The sequence below is a fragment of the Sapajus apella genome, unplaced genomic scaffold, assembly GCF_009761245.1.
Source record: "Sapajus apella isolate SASKATOON/1434 unplaced genomic scaffold, GSC_monkey_1.0 scaffold110, whole genome shotgun sequence".
Lineage (NCBI taxonomy): Eukaryota > Metazoa > Chordata > Mammalia > Primates > Cebidae > Sapajus > Sapajus apella.
In genome coordinates, this window is record NW_022437050.1 from 226,711 (window position 1) to 252,342 (window position 25,632).

General features: G+C 45.8%; 1 protein-coding gene across 1 annotated transcript in view; it reads right to left on the reverse strand.

Moving 5' to 3' along the window:
- ADRA1B (adrenoceptor alpha 1B) overlaps nt 1-11,655 on the reverse strand; it is a 56,764-nt gene extending 45,109 nt beyond the window's left edge. Inside the window, exon 1 of the mRNA XM_032259538.1 lies at nt 10,289-11,655. Coding sequence (XP_032115429.1) covers nt 10,289-11,237 — 949 coding nt within the window. The 5' untranslated portion in view covers nt 11,238-11,655. The remainder of the gene's footprint in view (nt 1-10,288) is intronic.
- Between the last annotated feature and the right edge of the window lie 13,977 nt (nt 11,656-25,632).

The window sequence follows — 25,632 nt, forward strand, 5'->3', positions numbered from 1 at the left end:
TCAGTCTTCTTTCAGTCTTCTCTGCGTTCTGGAGACACCCGTCATTCAGATAGCACCTTTTAGCTTGTGCTGAAATTGATCCATTCCTCCATTTAGTCATTTATTCCCTAAGTATTTCGGGCTGGCCAGCCACAGATTGAAATCCCAGCTCAGCCACTCACTCATGTCATCAGGACAAGTAAAATAAATAAACACTTTATTTAAAAATTTCAAACCCTCATTTACAAAGCTCCTGCTTCCCACAAAACACGCACACGTTAAGTTGTGTTTTTCCTTCTTAAATGGATGATGGCTTTGCTCTCTCATCATGAATCTTTCTCTGGACTGTTGAGGCTGTTAGTGCCAGTTTCTCTTTCCTCCCCATCTCAGGCTCTGGCATAAACCTGGGTTACTATTGGATGTCCCCACTATAAACACTCTTATTCCAGGTTTTAACATAGGGAGACATTTTATTGTTCAAATTGAGACCCTTTTGAGAATAAGAAGAGGTTATTATAATAATTATAATTATGTTTTGATAATAGGCATGAAAGGAGACCATCTCAGTGAAATGGGACATATGATCGCCCCATTAGAGAACAGTGACACATTATTCAACAGAAAGACCCAGTGTATCTTCAGATCACTTGAAAGCTGGGGCATCTGTATTTTTGGTGAAATAATCTGATATTAAAGAAATAAAAGTTATCTCTGAGGAAAGAATCGGAATACTGTTGGCCTTCCTTACATTTATTTTAGGGCTTTATGCATACATGTCTGTGTGTACACATGTTTTAATGTATAATTTTATTCTTCCCTTTTCAATACCTTAGGCCTTTAGCAGTCTCTATCTAGCTCTGCTATAAAGTCACTGGAATGCTTTCTTCTTTTCCTGCTTCTGCAGGGATCACCTCTGACCCTATCCCTCTCAGAGGTGAGAGGCAGGTGACCAGGGCTAGTAGGGTGAGGGAATATGGGACCAATTGGCAATGGGATGATTTCCCCCAGAGGCAGGTGGAATGGCAGCCTTTTAATAAAGAATGAAGAGGTCCTCCATTTTCAAGATCCTACCTGTGTCCACACTTGTATTCACCAAGCCAATCTTTCTTCACTGGCTTCATGACCAGGCCCAGATGGGCATCTTGGTTTTAGAAGACCAGTCAATGACAGTCTCTTTGTAAGGAGCTTGTGGTAGTTTCAAGGAATGAAACAAGCCTCTTAACCCCTCTAAGCTCATTTCCTTATTTGTTTACTTATTATTTTAATTTAATTTACTTTTTTTGAGACAGAGTCTTGCTCTGTTGCCCAGGCTGGAGTGCAGTGGTGCAATTTTGGCTAACTGCAACCTCCGCCTCCCTGGTTCAAGTGATTCTCCTTCCTCAGCCTCTGGAGTAGCTGGGATTACAGATGTCTGCTATTAGACCTGACTATTTTTTGTAGTTTTAGTAAAGACAGGGTTTCACCATCTTGGCCAGGCTGGCCTCGAACTCCTGACCTCAGATGATCGGCCCACCTCAGCCTTCCAAAGTGCTGGGATTACAGGGTTGAGCCACTGTGCCCAGCCCCATTTCCTTATTTATAAAATGGGCAAAGCATGAATACCTATCTGATGGGCCATGGGAGGTTCAAATGGTAGAAGAAGTCTGGCACACGCTGTATGAATCCTATTGGTCATTGCTATTTTTATTGAGTCTACTATGTACACATCCCTGGGCATGAAGGACAAGAAGACAGTTTGAACTTGGACCCAGCAAAGGTTTGCAGCCTGGCAGTGCTGCAAAAGCTGTGCACATCAGCCTTTATCCCCGGAGAGAAATGTGACAAGCACCACAAACCAGGGATAAAGGGAGTGATTGCTAATAGGGAAAAGGGTGGGATCCAGGAAGACTTCGTGAGGAAGGTGTCAACAGAACTGCATGTTTACAGATGAGCACGAATTGGATATTCAGAGAGTATGAGAAACACACCAGTGAGAGAGGGAATAAATGCACAGAAAATGGAAAATGCAAAGTGTATTTGGGAAGTGCCCAATAATTCTACTACAATTGAGTGCACTCTTAGTTCTTCTGCCGGACTCTGTTCTACTCATTCGTTCATTCATTCAACTTGTGTGATCACCCCTGTTAGGCAGAATTTGATCACTGCTTCAAGACATCCACAGTAGGTAGAGGAGAAAGAACAGTTGACAGGTTGCTGGAGAGAGCCCTAAGCAGAGTAGCCTTAGGGCTTCTCTCCTCATGGGACCCTACAAGGCCTGAGCAGGGGCCTTAGCAAGGCCCCTCACCCCCATGGCCACTCAAAGTTTTCAGAAGTAGGGTTTGTTAATTCAATTAGTTATTCCCCTTATTTAAATATTATTCCTATTTCCCCTTATGTAGGTGGTAATGTAGGAGCCATGGGCATTTTGGGAACCAGCTAAGAGTTGATTTAAGATAGATTTTGTGTTCTGTTGAATATACGTATGTGGTTTACAGTCTTTTCTTTTTGTATAGCTAGGTCACCACTAGCCACAGTAACTACAAAGTGAAAAAGCAGCTTCTAGAAATACTGTCTTGCCCATGATGCCAACTCATCTGACCTTGTGGCATCAAGAAGTAGGACCAGAGGCTGACTCATGATGGAAGAGTGTCCCCATGGTGCTGGCCCCACATGTAGGTGGGTGGATGGTGGTGAATCCAGGTCTGAAACCTATGCAGCCAGAAACTAAACTGTAAAAAAATCCTCTAAATTTTATGTTTTTCTCCAAATTTGATAAAAATCTTAAAAATGTATGTGACATTACCAATAATAAATTGTGAAGCTCAAAAAAGTCTTCTAAAGCATCAATAATAAAAGAGAAATTTGGACTTATCTTGCTAGAGAAAAGACCCAATTATTTTTATCTTCTTTACAGTCTCTTCAGGATACGGTGCCTCTTGGTTGCTGAATGACAGGCAGCCACATGCTTTTTCCTTCCTCCTTCTCAGAATAAACGATGGCTTTCCCAGTTTCTTCCTGCACTTGCTTAAATCAGGCTTAGAGCCCCACCTCCAGGAGAGCTCCAGAGACAAACCCATCTGACTGCCTGCATTCGAATCCGTGTTCTGTCAATGATCTGCTGGGTATCCTAAGGCAAATCACTCAATCTCTCTGAGCTTCTGTTTCCTCATCTGTACACTGGGGACAATACCAGTGCCTACTTCATAATCCTGTGGACAGGTATAAGTGAATGAATGCAGAGAAAGGACCCCCACCCAGCATGGAGAGCACAGTAAGCCTGGCACTGGATGAGACCTAATAAATGGTAGCTATTAGCATTACTATGATCAAATGTGGCTAGGAAGCACAGTGACTGCAGAGACATCCAGCAGATATGGTAGAAAGCAATTTCCCTGTTCTGCCCAGTGGACATCAGTTATTTTTACTAGTCACACACACACTCAGGTAAAGGCGTTTCCTGCATAACATCTTAATAGGCCCATCCGAGGTGGCACTGCAGCCACACGTTCACCTGCTGGCATTTCTGTGGGCTGTTTTGCTCCAGCAGGGGTGGGTGCCTCCACCACTGGCCCTGTTATCCTGTCGAACCTGACAGGCATAGCTCTTCACACATCATTCTTCCCCTCCCTGCCCCTCTGCCCCAGACCACCGAATCTGACAGCAAAGCTGAGGCTGACCCATTCACCCAGCCCTCCTTCCTTCTTTCTTGCCCTCACTTCTTTCCTTTCTCCCTCCCTTTTTCTTTACATATATTTGTTGTGCCTAGCCTCTATGGCATCTTCTGTGATTCCAAGATTTTAGGAGACTCAGTAAAGTTTGAAAACAAATTTCTGAAAGGGACTGACATAGGGTGCTAATGTTTTATTTTGCCAAGTAGGATATCACACACACACACACACACACACACACACACACACACACACACACACAATCACCACTACTTATTACCATCGTTCCATCAAAGAAGTGCTATTTCAGTGTCCCCAAATAGAAAAGACACAGTCTTTAGAAGAAAAAGACAATCATTTATACAAAATACATTCAGTTTTTAAAAGGACACAGCATTTTCCTAACTTTTTTTTCTGATTTGCCATTAGCCAGTAAAAACTCTGGGTGCCCGATCTCAGATAAATGTTGGAGGAGTGTACTAACAAGAGGAATAATAAATGTTTACTGAGCGCCAAATGTGACGTTTGATAGACTACCATTTACTGACTGTGTGATCTTGGGCAAGTTACTGAACCTCTCTGAACTCTAGTTCCCTCACTAGGGTAAAGACAGGGATGATAATGCCAGCTCTGCAAAGCTTTCTAGGGGTTTCTAGGCACGGAAAGGACTTGTGCTGTGCTGGCTGCCTAAGAGTCGCCAGGGAAACTTGTTAAAATTAAGATTCTTGGCACTACGAGGACAGAATCTGATACAAGAGATCTACAACGGGGCCCAAGGATCTATGCTTTTAGAAACAGCCCCCTCCTCCAGATGTTTCCGATGAGCAGCTAGGTTTGCTGTTGCTCACAGTCCCTGGCTTTTGGGTTGGACATTCTGTCTGCTCAGCTCATGAGAGTGTCTGGTGGATTGTTCCTAGCATGGTGTGTTCAGAGGGAAATCTTGGGAGGAATCCTGTTTGCTGTGTTCAGCCTCCCCTTCCCTCCCACTCTGTTCCTCTCCTCAACAAATGGTACCTCCATCTACTTAGAAACCCCAGGGTCATTCTGAACATATTTCCTCTCTCACGGACTCTCCCATGCCGTCACCAACCCATCCCCAGGTCCTTGGAGCTGTCTGCTTCTCCACCTCCACTGCCCCAGCCTGGTCGAGGTCATCATCATCTCTTACGGCCACTGCAAACCCTCCTACCTGTCTCGTCTGAAGTGTATGCTCCACACAGTGGCTGGAGTCACTTTTAAAAGACACGATTCAGACAGTATCTTTCATCTGCTTCAAGCCTTGCTGTGGTGGCCAATACACTGAAGGTAAATCTGAAGTCCTTAATGTGACCTAAAAACCCCTGCATGGCCTGGCCCCTGCCCGCACCTCTGGCCATGCCATGCACCTGCCTCCCTTCTCTTCTCTGGGCCCTGTTAGTTCTCCCATCTCACTTGCCTCAGGGCTTTCAAGCATTCCCCTCCTCCTGCCCACACCTTTCTTCCTCTATCAGACCCCTTTCCTGAATTAGCTCCTCCACACTGTTCAGGGTTCTAGCCAAATGTCACTGCCTCAGGGACCCGTGATGTACTAACCTCTGTTTTAGAATTCCATCAGCATCTCACTCCTTTTCTTCAAGTCACTTGTTGCAATTTCTGTTCATGCTTGTTTGTGTTTCAATATATCTGTGCTCCCTACTAGAGCCAAATTCTATGAAATATAACAATTTTGCTCACCACTATATCTTCAGTATAATGCCTGAAGTGGGACATAGTAGCCACTTAATAGATACATATTTGTTCAGTGAATAGAGAATGATTAAAGATGTGAACTTGTGTCCCTAGAAGAGCAAGTTTCCCTTTTCTTTCTGGCCGGGGTGACACGAGATGCCCAATCCTGAGAGACCCTTGTCATACACAGTACAGGAAAACATCCAGCCCTGAACTAGAACATGGATGACCTGCCCTGACATGTCATGGGTTGGTTATTTTCTCAGGAGTGAGCAGGCAGTGGAAGAAAGGCAGCTTTTGCAACAGAAGCATCGTTACTAGTTCTTGACAGCGTGGTTCTGGGTGTCCTGGAGAACATTTGCTATGAAAACAGGTTGCTACCAAATGGCACAAAGGCCAGACATTTCCTTGGTGTGGTGGAACAGGTATGGGCGTGTTCTGACAGACCTGGATTCATCTTTTGGCTCTATCGCTTACTTGATGTGCGACCTTGGACAAGAAGTCAAACCTCTCTGAGCTTCAGTACATTCATCCGTGAAGAGGGAGCAGTTACTTTTGCCTGTTGGGGTGGCTGGAGGATTAATGAGCTAATGTCTATAGGAGGCCTAGCACAATGTCTGGTACCCATGGTACGTATCTAATACTAATGACAGTCTCACTAGGCTGTAAGCCTCCTTCAGGTAGGGGCCAGGTTTGTTTTTAGCTTGGTAACTCAGTATCTGGTACAGTGCCTGGCATGTAGTAGATGCTTTAGGAAGTCTTTATTAGTGATTTAATACATGATCAAATGTGTTTTACTTCAGTTGGATTTCCCCCTTCTAGGAAGGAATCCCGTGTGTAAAAACTTCCCCCTTGCCAAGTACTCAAACCAATTGATTTCCTGTGGGCAACTCAAATCCCTGTGTTTTGAAATCTCAGCGCTGGAAGATTAATGTGTATTTGTGGGGGGTGGCTCTGTCTTGAGTCACCTCTGAGACCCTTGTGCTTGTGGAAGGTGGAAATTCGTCAGCCCCCATTTGAATGAAGGACCAAATCAATGGAGAGAGGAATTCCTATTTTGTTCCAGTAGTATAGAGAGCACAACTGTTTCTTTGAAATTGACCTTCATTTATTTGGAGGGGAAAGCAGTTAGTTCAATAATGGCTTCCTGGTGCCTTCCAGCATTTTAAAAGACAGAAGCAAGATTTGGAGCAAGGCAAGGTTCCAGTGTTTTCTAAACAACTCACTAAGCCCAGCCACTGGTTGGCTGCTGAGCCCTTCCTGCCACCGGCCCTGCATCCCCCTCTTTCCTTCACTGCCACAACGTACATCCTCAATAGCTCAGCCACTTCTTGAGACCCTGACCAGGCCTTCCCCAGGTGGGCTGGAAGTTAGTCTTTGTTCTAATGCTGGGCATCTGAAGATTCTCTGACATCTTGCAAATGGCTTATGGAGTAGAAATACTGCTATATTGTCTTCCAATTATTTCCTGTCCCTTCCTGGCCTGATTCTAGCACCAAATAAAGAGGTCCTTGTATGGTGGAGTCCATCCTTGCTCCTGAGTAAGTGAGCACTGGTCCCTGGTCCAACTTGGTCTGAGGCCACAGGGAATGGGTGGGGAGGACGTGGGGGAGGGTGTCCAGGTGGGGAGAGCACAGGAGGAGACAAGAGGTCTCACTCTGCAGGCAGCCCAACCCTGCTCCCAGAAATAAAAATAAAAGATGAAGGAAAACAAATGGGGCCCCTGAATAGGATCCTGTAGGGGGCACAGCTATTTTCCCTCCTTCCCAGGAGAGATCCCTACCCTACTCTCCCACGGAGAAGACAAACAGAGCTACGAAATCTCGTGCCATCCTGGCACCTGAAAGTCTATCACCAATTGGAAGTTGCTCCTACCTGCACTTCTCCCTTTGACAAACACAGTCCTCCCCCAAATGTGCGTCCTCCCCTTATGAGTGAAAAGGTTTTGATGGAAAATTTAGAATTTGGAACCTTCTTCAGATTCCAAAGAAGTTATTGTTCTATATCATGCTACTTTTGCTTGGGTGTTATTTCAACTCAGAGGAAGTAGAAACCCACACCTCTATGTTGCTGGAACACTCTTCCTGAATCATTAAGAAAACAGTAATTAAGTACTTTCTTTGTTTGAAGCTCTTGAGTACTTTTTGAAGCCCATCCCAAACCTAAGTCCACATTCCTCACCTTATCCATTGGGTTTTCAGGGAAGAAGGATGTTGATGGGGTCTGCTCAGGGACAAATCGTTGGAAGATCTCTGGGTGATCGTCACATGATAGAAAGTTTTCATTGCAAGGAGAAGAGAAACAAGATAGCATCAGGGTGGCAAAACCCTCTCACTTTCTGTTATGTAGAAGCTCAGGACCTGAGATGCTAGGGGGACAAGGTCTCAGAAAGGCACAGACAGAAAGGAGAGAGATGGTGGGAGTAATGTGAGTGAGAAGAAACTGAGAGTGGGTTTGATGACTTGAAGAGCAAGGCCCAGAGAAAAGCCACATCATCGCATACTACCATGTGGCTGGGAAAGGTCTGAGATTTGCAGCATTTTAAACCCTGGCTTCCAGGGTGCTGGAGCCTGAAGGTAACTGAGAGGATTTCTGGCCAGTGATTTTCAAAGCCTGGTCTGTGAATACCCTCTTTAGAATCACCTGGTGGGCTAAATACACCTGCAGATTTCTGGGATCTTTCTGACTTACTAAATCCCATTCGGTGGGGGTTCAGCCCAGGCAGCTACCATTGTTTATCACGTTTCACGGGTGATTCTTATACTTATCAAAGTTTGAGATCCCTTCATCTAATTCAACCCCCTTGTTCTCGAGATGTGAGACCTGAAGCCTAGAGAAGCAAAGTAATAATCCTAGGGTCACAGAGCTAATTGATGGCAAGACTCAAATGGAAACTCTGTTGCTCTTGATCACCAGAGCCGCGTTCTTCCCATTTCAGTATGCTGGAAGCCTCTTTACCTGTTTGGAGCTATTTCCCCTGCCCCTAAAGACAAAGCCTGCACCTTTGAACCATTCCTGCATCCTGCTGGGGCCTTTTTCCTGAGCATGCTCTGGTCACAGCCTCTGCAGGCTGGAGGGCAGGGGCAGAAGGAAGAAAGGAGAAAGACTCAGGTCTCTTCTGAGACTTTAGTAACAGGTGTGGGATTGGCAAATGAGTAGAGAAGAGGAAAAGACACAGTTATACCCACTGGGAGGTTGGGGTTTGGTTTGTACTGCTCATAGCTAACTTTCATTGAGCATCTGCTATATAACAGATACTGTGCTAAGTCCTTCCTATACATTAGTACAAACTCCATGGAGCAAATATGAATTAGCTCCATTTTGTAGATGAAGAAACTGAGGCTCATACAGGAGTGGTCATTTGCCCAAGGTCATGAGGCTAATAAGACACCAAGTCACCTCCATCAGCTGCATGTACAACCATGATTTTTGTAATGGCCCAATGCAGTGTGAACTGTCATTCACTGAAAACCCAACAAGCCTGCAAAAGGACCTGAGACCTTGGGAAAGAAAAGCAAGCTTCCCTGCAATGGTATGTGATCAAGCCTGGGGAGCAGAACTTTTTCAACCCTTTTCCACTCAACACTAACCACTGAAAATATTTCTGAAAGGCATCAGCCTGCAAGCCTGCCTTAGAAAAGACGATATGGAGAATAGGTTAGATGGCTTTTGAAAATCTTTTTCTTTTTTTCTTTCTTTTTAAATGGAAACTTTCTTTTTAAATGGAAGCTTCCTTTCCATTTGCCTTTTTCTCTTGAAAGCAGTGTGTCTTCAGAATTTATAGCTGCTTGAGGGATTTGGTTACATTTGGGTCTAACCTGAGACCCCAGTGTGATTGCAGGCGTATGTGGTTGTGGCATGTAGCAGCTCTTACCTCTCCTGATATCATGGCACATGACTGTGTCATGATCACCTCCCTCCATTCATTTTGTGTAGTGTCTCCCAGGGATAGGAGAAAAAAATCAAAGCAAATCAGTGCCTCAGAGGAAGGACAAGGGTTTCCCAGGCCATGTGGACAGCATGTGACAGATGCCCCCCTTTAGGTTTACCTGCTAACCAGACCTTGGCTTCTTCCTTAGAAAAAATTAGGTAGCCTTTTGAACAATTCAGTTAGTAGGACCACCAAAGAAAAAGATGACAAACATGTTTTCATAAGAGGGGAAGGGCACACTGAATTCCGTCTCACTGGGATTTGGTGTCTGTCAGCTTAGGTGAGGGACAGCTGTAATTTAATTCTGGGCATTCCAGAAATCACCAGAGTTAGAAATATTTTTGGGTGAAAACTAAAAATGTGTGACCCTCTAGTCATCTTCTCTTTCTATCTCAAGCTTTCAATAACTTAAAGGCTGGTTGGGGCTGTGTGGCTGTAAAATGCTCTTATTAATGGATAATGGATGTAGTGCATTTGGGTGATAGCTGTCAGTGAAGAGGGGAGGGGAAGAATGCAGCCTCTGCAACGCTCTTGAGAAGCGTGGCCTCTGCACTAGCCCTGGAAATGCTGAATGAATGCTGGCTTTCTGCGTATGAGCTGCCTCCCTGCTTCCCAAATGCCGCGTCTGCAGTAACTACAAACTATTTTGTATGCTGCATTAGTGACGCTGCCTTAGCCGACACATCATTACTACTGAAATAACGCCGCTGTGATATTCAAGCCCAGTGTCCTTTTTAATTATTAAACTGAGGCTGTTGAGTGAGTCATTCCCCATACCAGATTTGCCTTCTGTGGTTCTATTTCTAGAGGCTAGTACCTTAGTATGTTCCACTGACACCTGAGTTGGTTTTTAGCCAGCTCCCCAATCTGCAAAGCCTTTGCAGAGCAAACAATATTATTCAATCTCTAACCACGTACAGACTGCATAAGAAACAAAACTCGCAAAAAAAACTTTAGAGTAAGCTCATCAGTAAACCCAAGGTCCAAAAATGCCCAGTTCTCCTCCCACTAGTCCCCAACTTACCAAGTGGCAGAGCGATGAAGAAGGGCAGCCAGCACAAGATGAACATACCGACCACAATGCCCAGCGTCTTGGCTGCTTTCTTTTCCCTGGAGAACTTAAAAAGTTTGACAGCTATGGAACTCCTGGGGTTGTGGCCCTTGGCCTTGGTACTGCTAAGGGTGTCCTCGTGAAAGTTCTTGGAGTGGATCCTCAGGGTCAGCTCCTTGGAGTTGGACATCTCCTTCATGACTCCCGCCTCCAGGTTCTTGGTGGTTCTCTTGGCCACGATATAGACACGGCAGTACATGACCAGAATGACCGCCAGAGGGATGTAGAAGGAGCCCAGGGAGGAGAAGAGGGCGTAGAAAGGTTCTTCGGTGACCCCGCACTCCTTGTCATCGTTGGGCGCCGGCTCCTTCCACCCAAGGAGAGGCCCGATGGAGATGACGGTGGACAGGACCCAGACACTGAGCAGCGCCAAGATGGCCTTCCTCCGGGTGACCAGCGTGGGGTACTGCAGAGAGTAGCGCACCCCGATGTAGCGATCGATGGAGATGGCGCACAGGCTCAGAATGGACGCTGTGCAGCACAGGACATCCACGGCCGCCCAAATGTCACAGAAGATCCGCCCCAGCACCCAGTAGCCCAGCACCTCCAGGGCCGCCGAGAAGGGCAGGACGGTGAAGCTCAGCAGCAGGTCGGCCATGGCCAGGTTGACGATGAAGTAGTTGGTGGGCGTCCGCAGGTGCCGGTTGCAGGCCACAGACAAGATGACTAGGATGTTGCCCACGATGGCAAAGAGGATGAAGGCGCCCAGCACCAGGCCCACAGAGATGGCCCTGGTGATGTCCAGCTGGGGCAGTGTGGAGTTGCTCGAGGTCTGGTTGGGGCCAGTGAAGTTGGCATTTTTCAACTCTCCCCAGTGGGCAGGTGCTGATGTGTTGTGGCCGGTGTCCAGGTCGGGATTCATCTTAGAGTCCGCCCTCCATAGCCAGGGGGATGATTGGGCTCGGAAGCGCTGCGGCGAAGGCTCCTCAGCTGCCCTGAAACTTTGCTTCCCCCTTGGTCTTCTTCCCAGAGGCGCCCTCCCGGCGAGGAGTCATCTCCCCCGGGCAGCCCAGCCCGGCAGCACGTCTCCTGCCTGCACCGAGCCGCTCGCTCGCCCGCCTGTCAGAGGGAGGAGGAGGAGAGAGGGGACGAGGCGGCAGCTCCAAGTTTAATGGTCCACGTCAGGCGCGCCGGGCCGGGCTCGCCGGGGAGCAGCGGGGAGGAGGGGGCGGCAGGGCTGGGGGCGCCCGGGGTGCCCGGCTGGCGCGGGTCTGCGGACCGCGGCGCGTCCTCCGCCCAGCAAGCGCTGAGGGTCTGCTTTCAATGAGCCGCCTCTGGGCTGACTGCACGGCGGTGACATCAGGCGGGGGAGCCCGGCGCCCTGACTCCTCGCGGCACTAGGGGGCAATGCGGGTCCAGCCCAGGCGCCCGCAGCCCCGACGCCACCGCTCGCGCCAGCCGGGAGGCCGACCGCGCCCCCCGCCGCTCCCAGGGCGCGCCCTCTGCGGGGGCCGGGGGGGGGGGGCCGGGAGGGCGGGACCTAGGCGTGGAGATCGCGGGTCACCCTCCCCGAGGCGGCCCGCTGGGGTTGTTTTCCCCGCTAGTCACTCTTCCGTGTCAAAGGTGGGTTGGGGGCTGCTTACCTCTAATAGGGGGCGCCCGGAGTCAGGACCCGGATTTAACGGGATAGGCAACTTGTTTGGCATCTAAAAGAGGCAGAGAGAATTCTAGGGTTAGGCAGGTGGGAGGGACTTGAGTCGGGTCTGAGGCCAGCCCCCATCCTTCATCTCGCTCCCCCGCCCCGTGCAAACTGTTTGGCCCCAGTAAAATCCGGCTTCTCTCCATCGTTTCATTCATGCAGGCATTCACTCATTTATTCAGCCAATGGCTACTGAATCTCCACTCTCTGCCTTGGCACTAGGCGCTGTGGACTTAGCAACTGAACAAAATAGACGGACTTCTGCCCTCTAGGAGCGTACATTCTCCTGACAGAAGACAAACAGTAAATGAAATAAGCAAATGATGAGGTGTGTAGTGTGATGACAGATTTAGGCTGAAAATAAAGTAAGGAGAGGGAAATGCAGTGAGGTGTGTGTGGGGTGGATTTGAAATGTTAAGTGGGTGCTTGGGATGTCACTAAAGTGGTATTTGAGGAAACCTGAAGGGAATGAGGGAGGAAGCTAGCTGGCTATTGGGGAACGGGGGGTGAGGGAGATCAGAGACCTGGGGAAGGGACCTAGAGGATCTTCGTTATTTATTGAGTTTTTTCCTTTCCATCTGATATCCATGTTGGACATTCTGTCACAGGACACACTCTCAAAGGTGGGTGAATGATACTTAGGAGAGAAAGTATGGGCAAAGAAAGAAAGAAAGAAAGAAAGAAAGAAAGAAAAAGAAAGAAAGAAAGAGAGAGAGAGAAGAAAGAAAGAAAAGAAAGAGAGCCAAAGAACTTTATGTTCACATTTATCCAACATTTATTATGTCCTAGATAGTGTGCTAAATTATTTTTGGAGTTTCTCATGACTCTTATGAGAGAAATAATATACTTTTCATCATTTCTGTTTCATGGATGGGACACCAAATTACAGCAAAGTTCAGCTGTTGTCCCAAGTCCACAAAACCATGGAAGAGAGCTGCTGGGAATGGAACTCAACTGTGGGGTCTCTCTCAAAGTTGGGTACTCAGCTACTGTGTCACACTTTTCCCGCTGGGGCAAGGTAGGGGATAGAACCAGTGTTATAGATAGAGTTACCTTTTGAAATTTCGAGTAGCAAATTTTGGAGCCTGAGCCACTGGTTCTGGGCAGGGACTCCCATGAATTGAGCGCTTACTGATAGCCATGCATTTACTCATTTTCTCTTACTCTTCACAGTTCTTTGAGACAAGCATAACCATTCTTCATTGACAGATGAGAAACAGTGGTTCAGAGAGAGTCAGTTGATTCCTGAGGCCGTAGGCTAGCAGATATACGGCAAAACACTGGGCAGTGGCAGCTGGAGATTGAAAAGTAAAGCCCGATACCTTCTTTTACTCCAGTTCACAAACTTGCATCCTGGGCTTCTCGCCTCCTGCTCTTGATCCTATTATAACTTAATATTCAGGGGTGGGGAAGGTGGAAGTCACTCAGGGTGACTTACACCTAAGATTCTCAACCTAGAGGTAAGTTCTTAACCTCTTTTTATTTTTTGGGAAGGGGGTCAGGTGGTTGTCACACACCTATAGAAAGTTTACATTTTCTCCCAGCAAAATGCACAGACTCCACAAATGTGCAAAATATACACTTTCAGGGGGTTTCCCTCCGGCTAAGACATCTGTGCCAGAGACAGCCCTGAAAATAGATTTTTTTTTCTGTTATAATCAAATTGCCCTAAACTGTATTTGAAGATTTGAAAACAAGAGATTCACAAGTTTGTAGTGATTTAGATCTTCAGAAGCTCTCAGAACCCTGTTTACTCTTCCTGTGTTGGAGGTGGTGAACTAGGGAAACGGACTTGGCAAGCTGATCAGGTGCAGAGCCGGTTAGCAAACTCTGTTTCCCTGGCCTACAGGATGGTGCTCTTTCTGCTGCTGCAGCCACGCATGACCTACACAGTGGGGTGTGAGACTGGAACAACTTGGCAGCCCTCTGCCAGGGGTCTTTATAAAAAGGAGAGGCTGCCGTTGGTCCTGGATGGCTCCTGTGCTAGTCTGTCTACAGATAGGAGCTGGCTTAGATGATCTTTTGAGATCCTCTAGCTCCAGGTGGTCAGCTTCTCTTGCTGGGTAAAGTGGCCCCTGAAGGCACCTGCTGTCCTTTCTCTCAAGCATCTTCCAGAGTAGGGGTGGGAGTGAGGAATCATGAACTCAGTCCCCACCATTCCCAATGTATCTTCAAGTCTAGGATAATGGGGCTTCTCTTGAGCTGGTTTACTTACCAGGGGAGAGGGAGGAGGAAGAGAATACTGGTAGCCTGGCACGTAGCTGGCACTAGCACAAAGACAGGGTGTAGGGAAGAGTAAGGGTGGGGTAGAATGAAGAGCAAGTTCCAAATCCACATTTTGATTGTAGTGGCCCATTTCCCACTTCCCTGGGCATTAATTTCACCAGCTATTGAACAGCCAGCAACACACCATTGAATTTACCGAGGCTGTGTCTACATAATCACAGCTGCGATGTGAAAACTCAGCCTATCAGACGTTTTTCTGTGGTGGCAAAAGGCCAGGAGGAAAAAAAATAGAGCAAATCTGAGATTCAGAGATGGTATATCCTCATTGTGAAAGAAAATAGTTTGTTACTTAAATGAGAACTTATGTCTTGATTCAGGTGTCAGGATATGGAAGAAATTATTGAGCAGATCGACAAGTTCAAAATCCTTGCAGATTTCAGACATGTTGTCATTTACCAGTGTCTTTTGTGAAGGCAAAACAAACATCTCATTGTAAGGGAGACAGGTGTTAGCCTTAACTGCAGCCACGTAGCAGGACCCACTCAGCAACCTTTGTTAACAGTGCTTTCCTTGCTGCTCCTCCCCTCCCTTTGCTGGAGATGCCTCTTAACCCCTCTGGCTGATTTTTGACCCATGGACTTGACCATTTGTTTAGGTGTCATGAGAATATAGACGATATTTCATTTTCTCGGTACTCCCTGGGGCAAAGCCAAGCACAAAGCTCTGACTCACTCGACGCTTGTGGAGGAAGAATCTTTTCATTATCCGTCTTATTGCATTAGAAGCCTCTGATGTTGCAGAACTCCCATTTCTGTGAACCCTCCAGGGGAAGCTGCCACTGAATTTGACCTGTAGGGAAACTGAAGCTATGGGAGATTCAAGGATCTGCTTAAGACATCTATGGGAGGAGAACTCTCACCTGTGATCTTGCAATTTTTCGTGGTGCTCTCTCTAGCTTTCAATTCGACCAGGCGTATAGAGGAGCATCTACTCTGTGCAAGCATCATGCTAAGTAGCACGGGCGATTCAATGATGAATTAAACCAAGCAAACAATAACCTGACACTGGGTTAGGTATTGTGGGAGATGATGATAACGCTAAAGCACCTTGCAGAGAGTACCTACTATGTGCCAGGCACTGTGTTAGGCAATCTATGTACATTTAGTCAGTTACTCACAACAATGCAAGGGAGGAATTCTCTCCATTTTACAAACAAGGAAACTGAGATTCAGAGAGGTTCTGTGACATGGCCAAGGCCATTCAGTGAGTAAGTAGCATTGGTATTCAAAGCATTGTTGTCTGGTTCCAAAGCTTGCATCCTTCTCTCTGTACCAGATTGAGATTAAAAAAAAAAAAAAAATGGCAGCAAAAGGCTCAATGGTGGCCTGAAGGAAATAACAGCAGAAAACAGAATGTGACCAGGGTCCTGAGTAAGGCAGAGGTCAGGGAGGAGAGGGCAAGGGAGAGCTGTCTGGGAGAAAAAGGTTCCCCAGAAGAGCACCTTAGGTTAGTCTTCCTTGCCTCCCAGGCCAGCACTTGATCTGCTGAGGGAGTTGAGAGGTAACTTGGATTCTAATGTTTACTAATGTGATCTTGGGTGGGAGAGTGAAGTGATGAAGAGCTTTAATGCTGGATCAGACACACCTGGGTTTATGTCTCAGTTCTACTAATTTATTAGTTGTGTGTTCTTTGGGAAATCACTTAACCTCTCTGGGCCCAGTTTCCTCACTTGTGAAATGAAGATTGGAATAGTTCCTACCTCTACAGGGCTATCGTGAGAATGACATGTGAAAATGTGTGTAAAATGCTTACCACAGAGTAACAGTGACACTATCTGCTAGGAGTTAGTGCTTACTAGGTGCCAGGCATTGGGCCCAAAGTGCCTTATGTACATTATCTTATTTAATCCTAATGATCACGTTATGAGGTAGGTACAATTATTGTTGACATTTGACAGATGAGGAATCTGAGTCACAGAGTGGTTAAATGACTTGCCCAAGGCCAAAGGGCTAACAAGTGGCACAGCTGAAATACAAAACACCCCATAACAAAAAAGGAATTGGAGGAGTGAGGCATCTGCTTTTGGAGGTGCACTAGGGTCTGTGGGGACTCAAAGGAGAATTTTTGCCCCACCTGTACCCCAGTGGGAGGATGAGTTGCATTCTTTCTTTTGGGTGGCAGCAAAGCCTTCTCTTCTACCTCCAAAGGCAGCAGGTCAGAGACTCCCAAGAGTGAGAAATGTCAGCTCTCTCTGAGAAGGACTGCTTTTTCTCTCTGGTAATTACAAGTTGCCACTCTGGTGAGCATGCATTCCCCCAACCCAGGACTTCCAGTCATACAGCAAGCCCTGGTAAGACAGAGAGAGCTCAGTGCAGCAGGCTGGTGAAGATTGATTGTCAAGTCACCCAGGGGCTGAGTGCACATCACATGTTTGGGGAGAGCCTGAGAGCCCTGAGGCAGGGGCTAGGGTTTGAAGGCACTGGGTGCCAGCAGGAGAATCCGAAAGGCCTGCTGTCTCTGGAACTAGAGAGCAGATCCATTCCGCTTTATGCCTTTATGTTAGTCTGGTGGGACTGTGTAAACAGGCTGTCAAAACCTACCCATGCTGCTGCAGAATTGAGGGCAAAGGGGAGCACGTGCTGCTTTCCTGAATGACTCTGGCTGAACCTTGCTGGCCATGGGTTTGCTACCATCACTTTGGCCAAAAGTCTGTGGTGCCTCCAGAATTTCTCTGGAAAAGATCTTTAAGTTGCAATCTGGTTTGAAGGTGAGTGTGCAGCTGTTTGCCCCATGACCTTCTCCAGATAGATGTCATTGTCCACATCACAGACCGAGGGCAGGGAGCTGACGGAGATTTTACTGGGGCAAAAGTCCTCTCAAGATTCCTTGGTATTGCTGCTGCCAGGATCTATTTTGCAAGTGTATGTCCTAAAGTCATCAAAGGTTGAAAACATAAAAACGGAAAAAAGAACAGCAAAAAAGATCTATGGCAATAGTTCCTTACAGCTGACATTTCAGGACTTTGCCCCTCTGGGCTTCACTGCCCCAAGTCAGGATAAGAGACTATAGAAGTGTCAGAACTAGAAAACTCTAGAGATCATCTAATCCAGAGACTGCAAACTACAATTCATGGATCAAATCCAGCCTTGTGTCTATTTTGCAGATAAAGTTTTACCGGAACTATGCCAATTTGTTTGCGTGTTGCCTATGGCTGCTTTCAGGTTATAACGGCAGAGTTGAGTCGCTGCCACAGAGACCGTCCGTCCTGTAAATCCTAAAATATTTACTCTCTGGACCTTTGCAAAAAAAAGTTTGTTAACCCTTCATCTAGTCTAATGCTCTTAATTTGCATGTGAGAACAGAGGCCCAGAAAGAGGAAGAAATTTGTCTGAGGTAGAGCCAGGGTCTCTAGCCAGGAGATTTGACTCCACACCCACAACTTGTTGTCACCACGTTCACCTGTTTCTGCAGCATGGCGCAGGCTCCGCAGGCTCTGAGTTTGAATCCTGGCTTTAGTCGACAAGATGTGTGACCTTGGGCAAGTTACGTAAACTCTTTCAGCCTCTGTATTTTCATCTGTGCCTGGAGGATAATGCTTTCTATTTCTTGAGATAATACACATACTAGGTAGTTGTGAAAATTAAATGAACTATATATAATCTGTTTTGCTTAGGCTGGGAGCTGGCTCTTAAAAATACTCAATGCAAGACCTCTACTATTATTATATTGATGTTCTCTATAATTTATATGTATTTGTATGCATGTAGAATATATATATGTGTGTATATGTATGCATGCATGTACATGTATGTATGTATATGTGTGTATATGTATGCACACATGTACATGTACGTATGTATATGTGTGTGTATGCACACATGTATATGTATGTAGGTATATGTGTGTATGTGTATGCACGTATGTATATGTACGTATGTATATGTGTGTATGTATATGCACGTATGTATATGTACATATGTATATGTGTGTATATGTATGCACACATGTATATGCACGTATGTATATGTGTATATGTATGCACACATGTATATGTATGTATGTATATATATAAGTTGTATCTTCCCCACTCCAGATTTCTTAAGGGAAAGGGCTATCCCTTACTGGTGGTTCTTAAGCTTTTTGGGTTCTAGACCTTACTGAGAATTTGCTGCAAACTGTGAATACAGCTGTGGATACGTTCTTTACCCTACACTTGTCCTGAATTCTTTCTAGGGGCATCCTCAGTGCCAAGTCCGTGGCAGGGTCCCTTGATAAATTGATTTCCACTTTGTTACTTCTTATTTTTGTTTGCAGAGCATCTCTGTTGTAACTCTCTTTATCTAGGTGTAAACTCTTTCACTTTCGGCCAATAGAACTAATTCAGCGTTTTACCATTTATCATGGAACAGAACTTGAACTGAACATAGTGAATTGATGCTGGCCTTCCTTGTCCTCCCGAAGTTTACAGTCTAAGATGAATAACTGGGATATGCAACGGAGGATGCGTGGAAAACTGTGTCTGACATTGAACGGGGATGTGAGTTAAATAAGGAAATAAATACATGACACAAATCTCAAATTTCTCCATCCTTTCTCTCCTTCCATTTGTTGTGCTCTCTGAATCAAAGCATCCAGCCCTTTTGGGGGATCTTCACTTGTAGCTACTGAGTTCAGCAAGGTCTAAAGGAAGTGGTGGGAACCTTTTCCTTGGGGGCATCTAAAAATTACGTCTGGACAAAATGTTAGAGCCCAGCTTTGGAGAGGACAGACCAGGCCCCAGGGGAGCAAGGCAAGGCAGTGAGGTCAGAAGGCGGTTTCTGCCTTCTCATCTCCATTCTCTGGCAGAGGTGGCAGTGTAGGGTCCTGGAATGGATGTGGGCTTGCTTGGGAAATAGCATGTGGCATCACTTGGGAACGGGGAGCGTAGAAAAGGGGGGACCAGGGTGAGAAGGAGGCAGTTTCCTTTGCCCATCTTCATCGTGCATTGAGGAATGCTAGAATGGGAAATGCCCAGCATGTCTCTGCTGTTTACTGGACAGCAAACCAAAAGATTTGGAAGGTTGCCTTGGGAGTCCTGAAAAGATAAGGGGAGAAAGAGGCAGTATTTTGGTTATTTGGCTCCTTATGGCACTTCTCGAGTGAGTGCTCGGAGAATGGGGAAGATCTGTGGAAACTTTAGACAGGGGCAGCCTGGTAGAATGGCAATTAGCTATGTGGTGTGAATTGCAAGTGTGTGGGGGGGCCCCAAATATTTCCCCTGCATTTGGAGTGCTACCCACTTACAGGTAAGCATTGCCTGCTTTCCTTGGCCCCATTTGAGTTAACTATGACTTACTGAGTGCAGTTAGATATGCAGCATTGTGCCAAGAGGAACCACATGCATCATCTCATTTAATTCTCCGAACAACACTTCTGCGGTGTGTCTTAATTCGTTTGCACTGCTGTAAAGGAGTATCTGAGGCTGGACAATCTATAAAGAAGAAAGGTTTATGGGGGCTGTACAAGAAGCATGGTGTAGGCATCTGCTTCCGGTGAGGGACCCAGACTACTTCCACTCCATGGTGGAAGGGGAAGGGGAGCTGGCATCACGTGGGGAAAGAGCAGGGAAGTGGAGGATGTGCCAGGCTCTTTTGAACAACCAGCTTGTGCAAGAATGGCACCGAGCCACTCATAAGGGATCCTCCCTCACAATCTGAGCTCCCCCCACCATACCCCACTTTCAACACTGGGGGATTGAATTTCAACATGAGACTTGATGGGGCCGAATAAACCATATCCAAACCATAGCATAGTTGATATATATATATATATATATATATTTTTTTTTTTTTTTGAGATGGAGTCTTGCTCCGTTGCCCAGACTGGAGCGCAATGGTGCAATCTCAGCTCACTGTGACCTCCTCCTCCCGGTTCAAGCGATTCTTTTGCCTCAGCCTCCCAAGTAGCTGGATTACAGGCACACACCACCGTGCCTGGCTAACTTTTGTATTTTAGTAGAGATGGGGTTTCACCATGTTGGCAAGGATTGTCTCAATCTCATGACCTAGTGATCGGTTTGCCTCGGCCCCCCAAAGAGCTGAGATTACAGGTGTGAGCCATCACACCCAGCCAGCCTCGTTGATGTTGTTAGCTCCAGTTTACAGGTGAGAAAACTGAAGATAAGAGAGATTGATTAACTTGTCCAAGACTACTCAGAGATGGGATTAGAGCGCAGGCAGTTTGACTAGAATATTAATAGTTTTCACTTGCCACGTACCCCAAATTTGGCTACAGGCTGGCCTTGCTGCTAAACAAAACTACAGGGACTTCTGTGCAAGCCTCAGCAGACCAGGGACGTGGATCCAGGGAGGCAGAAGGTGTGCTGGGCTGCGTGCTACTGCACAACTCAAGTATGTGCCCTTCTCCCTGGGGATATCTGAGGATCGAATCTCTCCTCCTAACCCCTCCTGGGGAAGCTTAAGTGAGTTTCTATCAGGATCCTGCCTTAACTCTTCCATGAGAAATGCCAGTTAGAAGGGAGACCTGACTTAATAATTGTCTTCAGGGATAGCAAAAGTTATCATTCTCATGATGGCAACCAACAGTTGTCAACTGGGAGAGGGAGACAGAGAGAGAGAGAGAGAGACAGAGAGAGAGAGAGAGACAGAGAGACAAAGAGAGAGAGAGACAGAGAGACAGAGACAGAGAGAGAGAGACAGAGAGACAGACAGAGAGGGACAGAGAGACAGAGAGAGAGACAGAGAGAGAGAGAGAGAATGCACAGATATAGACTCCAAAGACAAAGACAGCATGAGAAATGCCAGTTAGCCCTAAGGAAGTAGCTTATTAAACACCAAACTCGTTTCATCCAGGCAGATCCAATTCTAGCTCCTGCCACTTCCTGGCTTTGTGACCTTGGGCAAGTTACTTTATTTATTTAAGCTTCCGTCTGTTTATCTGTAAAATGGGGATTTTAATGGTATTTACCACATGGAGTTGTTGTGAAGATTAAATGGAACTGTGCCTGGCACCCAGGAAGTGCTCAATAAATGTTAGTTATTGTAGATATTTTTGTATAATCTTAAAAGCACACAAAAGATTTCTCCGTATCTGGAGTATTTAGGTCCAGATTTTCTCTGTTAATCTCTCAGCTATCCTTACAGACTTTTACTTGCCAAATGATGTCACCAATGCCTTTTTTTCTGACATAAATTGTCCTGAACCAACAGTGGCTGGGAAAAGAACAACAATACAAATAACGACAGCTAACATTTGTTGAAACTTCTTGTGTACTAGGCATCCGTTTTATGCTTTACATGAATTATCTCATTCTAATATGAGAATCTTATCAGGTAGGCAGAAATAATATGTCTGGCCTTTGAGATGCAACTTCTGAAATTGCCATATCCAGAGAGCTGGGGCTTGTTGGAAATATTTGTATCCACAGTAAGGTTGGAGATCAAGCCGGTGTGGGTGTTGGTGAGCTTGGGGAATGGGGTGTGGCAGGTAGTTGGCCAGTGAGCTCGCTGTGCAGCAGGAGAGAAACTCGACTCAGTTCAGAAGGCAGAGTGGTAGGTCCTTGGACTATAATTCATGGCCACTGGTACAGTTAGTGTCAACAGGAATTTTCCTTGTGTATCAGACCAAAGAGGCTCACAGACTATAAACCGTCTTATCAGAGGCTGGCCATTCGTACCCTAGAAGGGTGGGGGAGGCAGGAGGACTCATGTGAACCTCCATCTGCTCCTAGATACTTACACAGAGGACCAGGTCCATGAGAAGGGGATGAAGAGAAGGAGCAAAGGGCAAGGAATAAGTGTCAATGAATTTGTATTTTCAATTAAATCCCAGGGACTAAGGGGAAAAGAAAAAACTGTTCAGTCTGGAGCTCTCACGTCAGGCTGGGGAACTTGTCCCTAAAACAACTGGATCATCTCCAGCTGTGAAAGTCTGGCCCTTCGTTGTCACTTGAAAACTTTATTTCTTTGCTCAGTCTAGGGAACTGCCCACTGTATCCCTTCTTGGTCCTGCTCCGTCAAGAGCCTGGAATTTAGAGAGGAAGGTGTGTAGAGCCCTTGTGTAGGCAAAGGTTTGTCCGCCTAGCCAGCTATGCTCAGACTTTACAGGGAACAAAAATCACCTAGTGCAAGCCTTAAGATGCAGATTCCTGGGCCTCGGCACTAGATATCCTGATTGAGGAGGTTTGAAATAGGGTTCAGGAGTTTATGTTTTTGTAAGTAACCCAATGATTTGATTGCAGAAGACTTCATTTTGAGAAACATCATTTTAGTCCAAACATCCCTATTTTTTTATTTATATTTTTATATTTTTAAATTTTACTTTAGGTTCTGGGGTACATGCGCAGGTCATGCAGAGTTGTTGCCTAGGTGCATACTATATCCTGCATTTCTACCCATGTTATACCTCCACACCCTTCCCACCCCCTGCTGTCCCTCCTATAGCACCCCCCAACTGCCCCCAGTGTGTGATGCTCCCCTCCCTGAGTCCACGTGTTCTTATTGTTCAACACTGCCTATGAGTGAAAACGTGGTGTTTGGTTTTCTGTTCTTGTGTCATTTTGCTGAGAATGATGGTTTCCAGATTCATCCAAGTCCCTACAGAGGACATGAACTCATCGTTTTTTACGGCTGTGTAGTATTTCATGGCGTACATGTGCCACATTTTCTTTGTCCAGTCTATCATCAATGGGCATTTGGGTTTGTTCCAGCTCTTTGCTATTGGTAAACAGGGCTGCAGTGAACATATGTGTGCATGTGTCTTTATAGTAGAACTATTTATAGTTCTTTTGGTATATACCCAGTAATGGAATTGCTGGGTCAAATGGAATTTCTATTTCTAGGTCCTTGAGGAAGCACCACACTGTCTTCCACAATGGTTGAACTAATTTACACTCCCACCAACTGTGTAAGAGTGTTCCTATTTCTCCACATCCTCTCCAGCATCTGTTGTCTCCAGATTTTGTAAAGATCTCCATTCTAACTGGCATGAGATGGTATCTCAATGTGGTTTCGATTTGCATTTCTCTAATGACCTGTGATGATGAGCACTTCTTCATGTTTGTTGGCCTCATGTATGTCTTCTTTCGAAAAGTGTTCATATCCTTTGCCCACTTTTGAACGGGGTTGTTCAACATCCCTAATTTTACAGATGATCCAATGGAGGTCCAGAAAGTACACATTACTTGGTTGGATGTCTCAAAGAGAGGTTCTTATAGGATGCAGGTCTTAAACCCAGGTTTTCTGATTGTCAGTCTGGCCAGTCTTGCCTCCACTGGACTTTAAATATGACACTGTGGCTGGTATGGTGGCTCACTCCTGTATTCCCAGCACTTTGGGTGGCTGAGGCAGACAGATCACCTGAGGTCAGGAGTTCGAGTCCAGCCTGGCCAACATGGTGAAACCCTATCTCTACTAAAAATACAAAAATTAGCCAGGTGTGGTGGCATTCACCTGTAATCCCAGCTACTCAGGAGTCTGACAGGAGAATTGCTTGAACCCAGGAAGCAGAGGTTTGCAGTGCGCCAAGATCGCACCACTGCACTCCAGTCTGGGGGACAGAGCAAGACTCCAACTCAAAAAAAAAATGGCATTAACCTTCACATGCTGTAGTTTATTCTTGCCTAGTGTTTCTCCATTCATCACATCTCAGTTCAGGGTCACTTTCTCAGGGAAGACTGTCTTGTCCCTCCCCACTCAATCTAGGCAAGATTCCTTTGTTCTCCACTCTCTGAAAATCACCTCTCTCTCCTTTATAGCATTCGCCCTGTTTGTGGTTACACACTTCTGCATATGACTCTGTGATCACACTCTGTCTCCCTCCCCAGGCTTCAGGCTCAATGAGAGCAGGGCAGTGTTTCTTTTCGTTCCTTCAAGGGCGTAGTGCAATGTCTAATGGTTAGTAAGAGCTCAGTAAATATTTATTAGATGAGTGAGTGAATGAATGAATGAAAGGGGCAGGTTGGTCTCAGCCTTAACTGAAAGTCAAAATGAAGCAGTATTTATGAAACTTCTGTCTTTCAATGGCATTCTCTTTTTAGACATTTTAAAGTTGTCATTCTTGTTTTTGGCCCAGCCTTTTTGATTCCAAATGCCCATTGCATTCCTGAAACTTCAGCTTTGTTTGATCATCTATGTGCCTATCACAATTTTTCTAGTTCTGTGGTGAATTTTGTGTTAGAAATCCATTCTCCTCTCTGCAACTCTCCTTTCCTTTCAACTATAACCCCTCCCCAAGATCCCAATGCTCTCCTGCTGCTTTCAGCAACCCCCAAATCTGACGTTTTCTAACCTTTTGTTCTCGAAGTCTACCAGTCCAATTTCCTATTTCCTCCAGGCCTGGTGAGTGTTAGGAACTCTTGAAAGAGACAGATTCCTGCTAACAGTGGATAATGGCCTGATCTGTTCGCTCATCTTCCTCCCCTTTCAATTTTAACTAAGATCATTACTTTCTTAACTAGAGCTGTGTGCTTCAATGAGCTGGTCAAATCCTTGACTCTATGGAGCTCACCAAACACTGATGATAGGAGGAAGATTCTAGTGATTAGCAAATATTTATTGAGCACTGTGTTAGGGTCTGAGGTTTATACAAGAATAAATTAAAAGTCTTTCTTTCTTGCAAGGTTCTTTATGGGAAGAGAGTCATGGGCTCACATTCAATAATGGTGTGGCAGTTAAACAACACTTCAAGAGATTTCAGTATCTTGTTACTTGCCAAACAACTGATGATCACAAGTGCTACGAGTTTAAATTAGACTGCGTTTATAATGTACTTTGGAGTGGGCCTGACACATAGTAGGCTCACTCAGTAATGTTAATCCTTCTTCCATCTAAGTGAGGGAGAGATTTTTCTGGGCTGGAGTAGGTCAGCTGGTCTCCACTGAGGAGGGGTCTTTCTTTAAGATCTGGAAAGCACTCGCAATTTATGACGAAACCTTTTCAGCTCCACAAGTGTTCCTATTTGCATTCAGGATTAATTTCTATTTGGGAACAACTACTTTCCCTGGATTAAAGCAGGTCTCCTAGAACCTAGCTTATCCATGCTTTTTCATTTGCTGTGCCTACATAGGAGAGAGGCATTTAGAATCAGAGCTGGAAGGGGCTGAAGAAGTTGTGTAGCCCTTTCCTCATTTCCCAGGTGGGGAAACTGAGGCCAGACAAGTTATTTGACCATGCTTCCTCAGAGCCAGAACCAGAACTGAGGCCTCTAATGTCCAGCCCCATAGTCTTAAAAATAACTACATGTTATTTTCAGTATTTAAATACTAAAAAAATGAAAGCAGTTTAAAAAAATTATCAAGGTAAATCATGCTCATTGCAAAACTATGGAAATACCACAGAAAACAAAAGGAAAGTCGCCCTCAGTTCACCATCGAGAGAGAACATCATTGTTAACA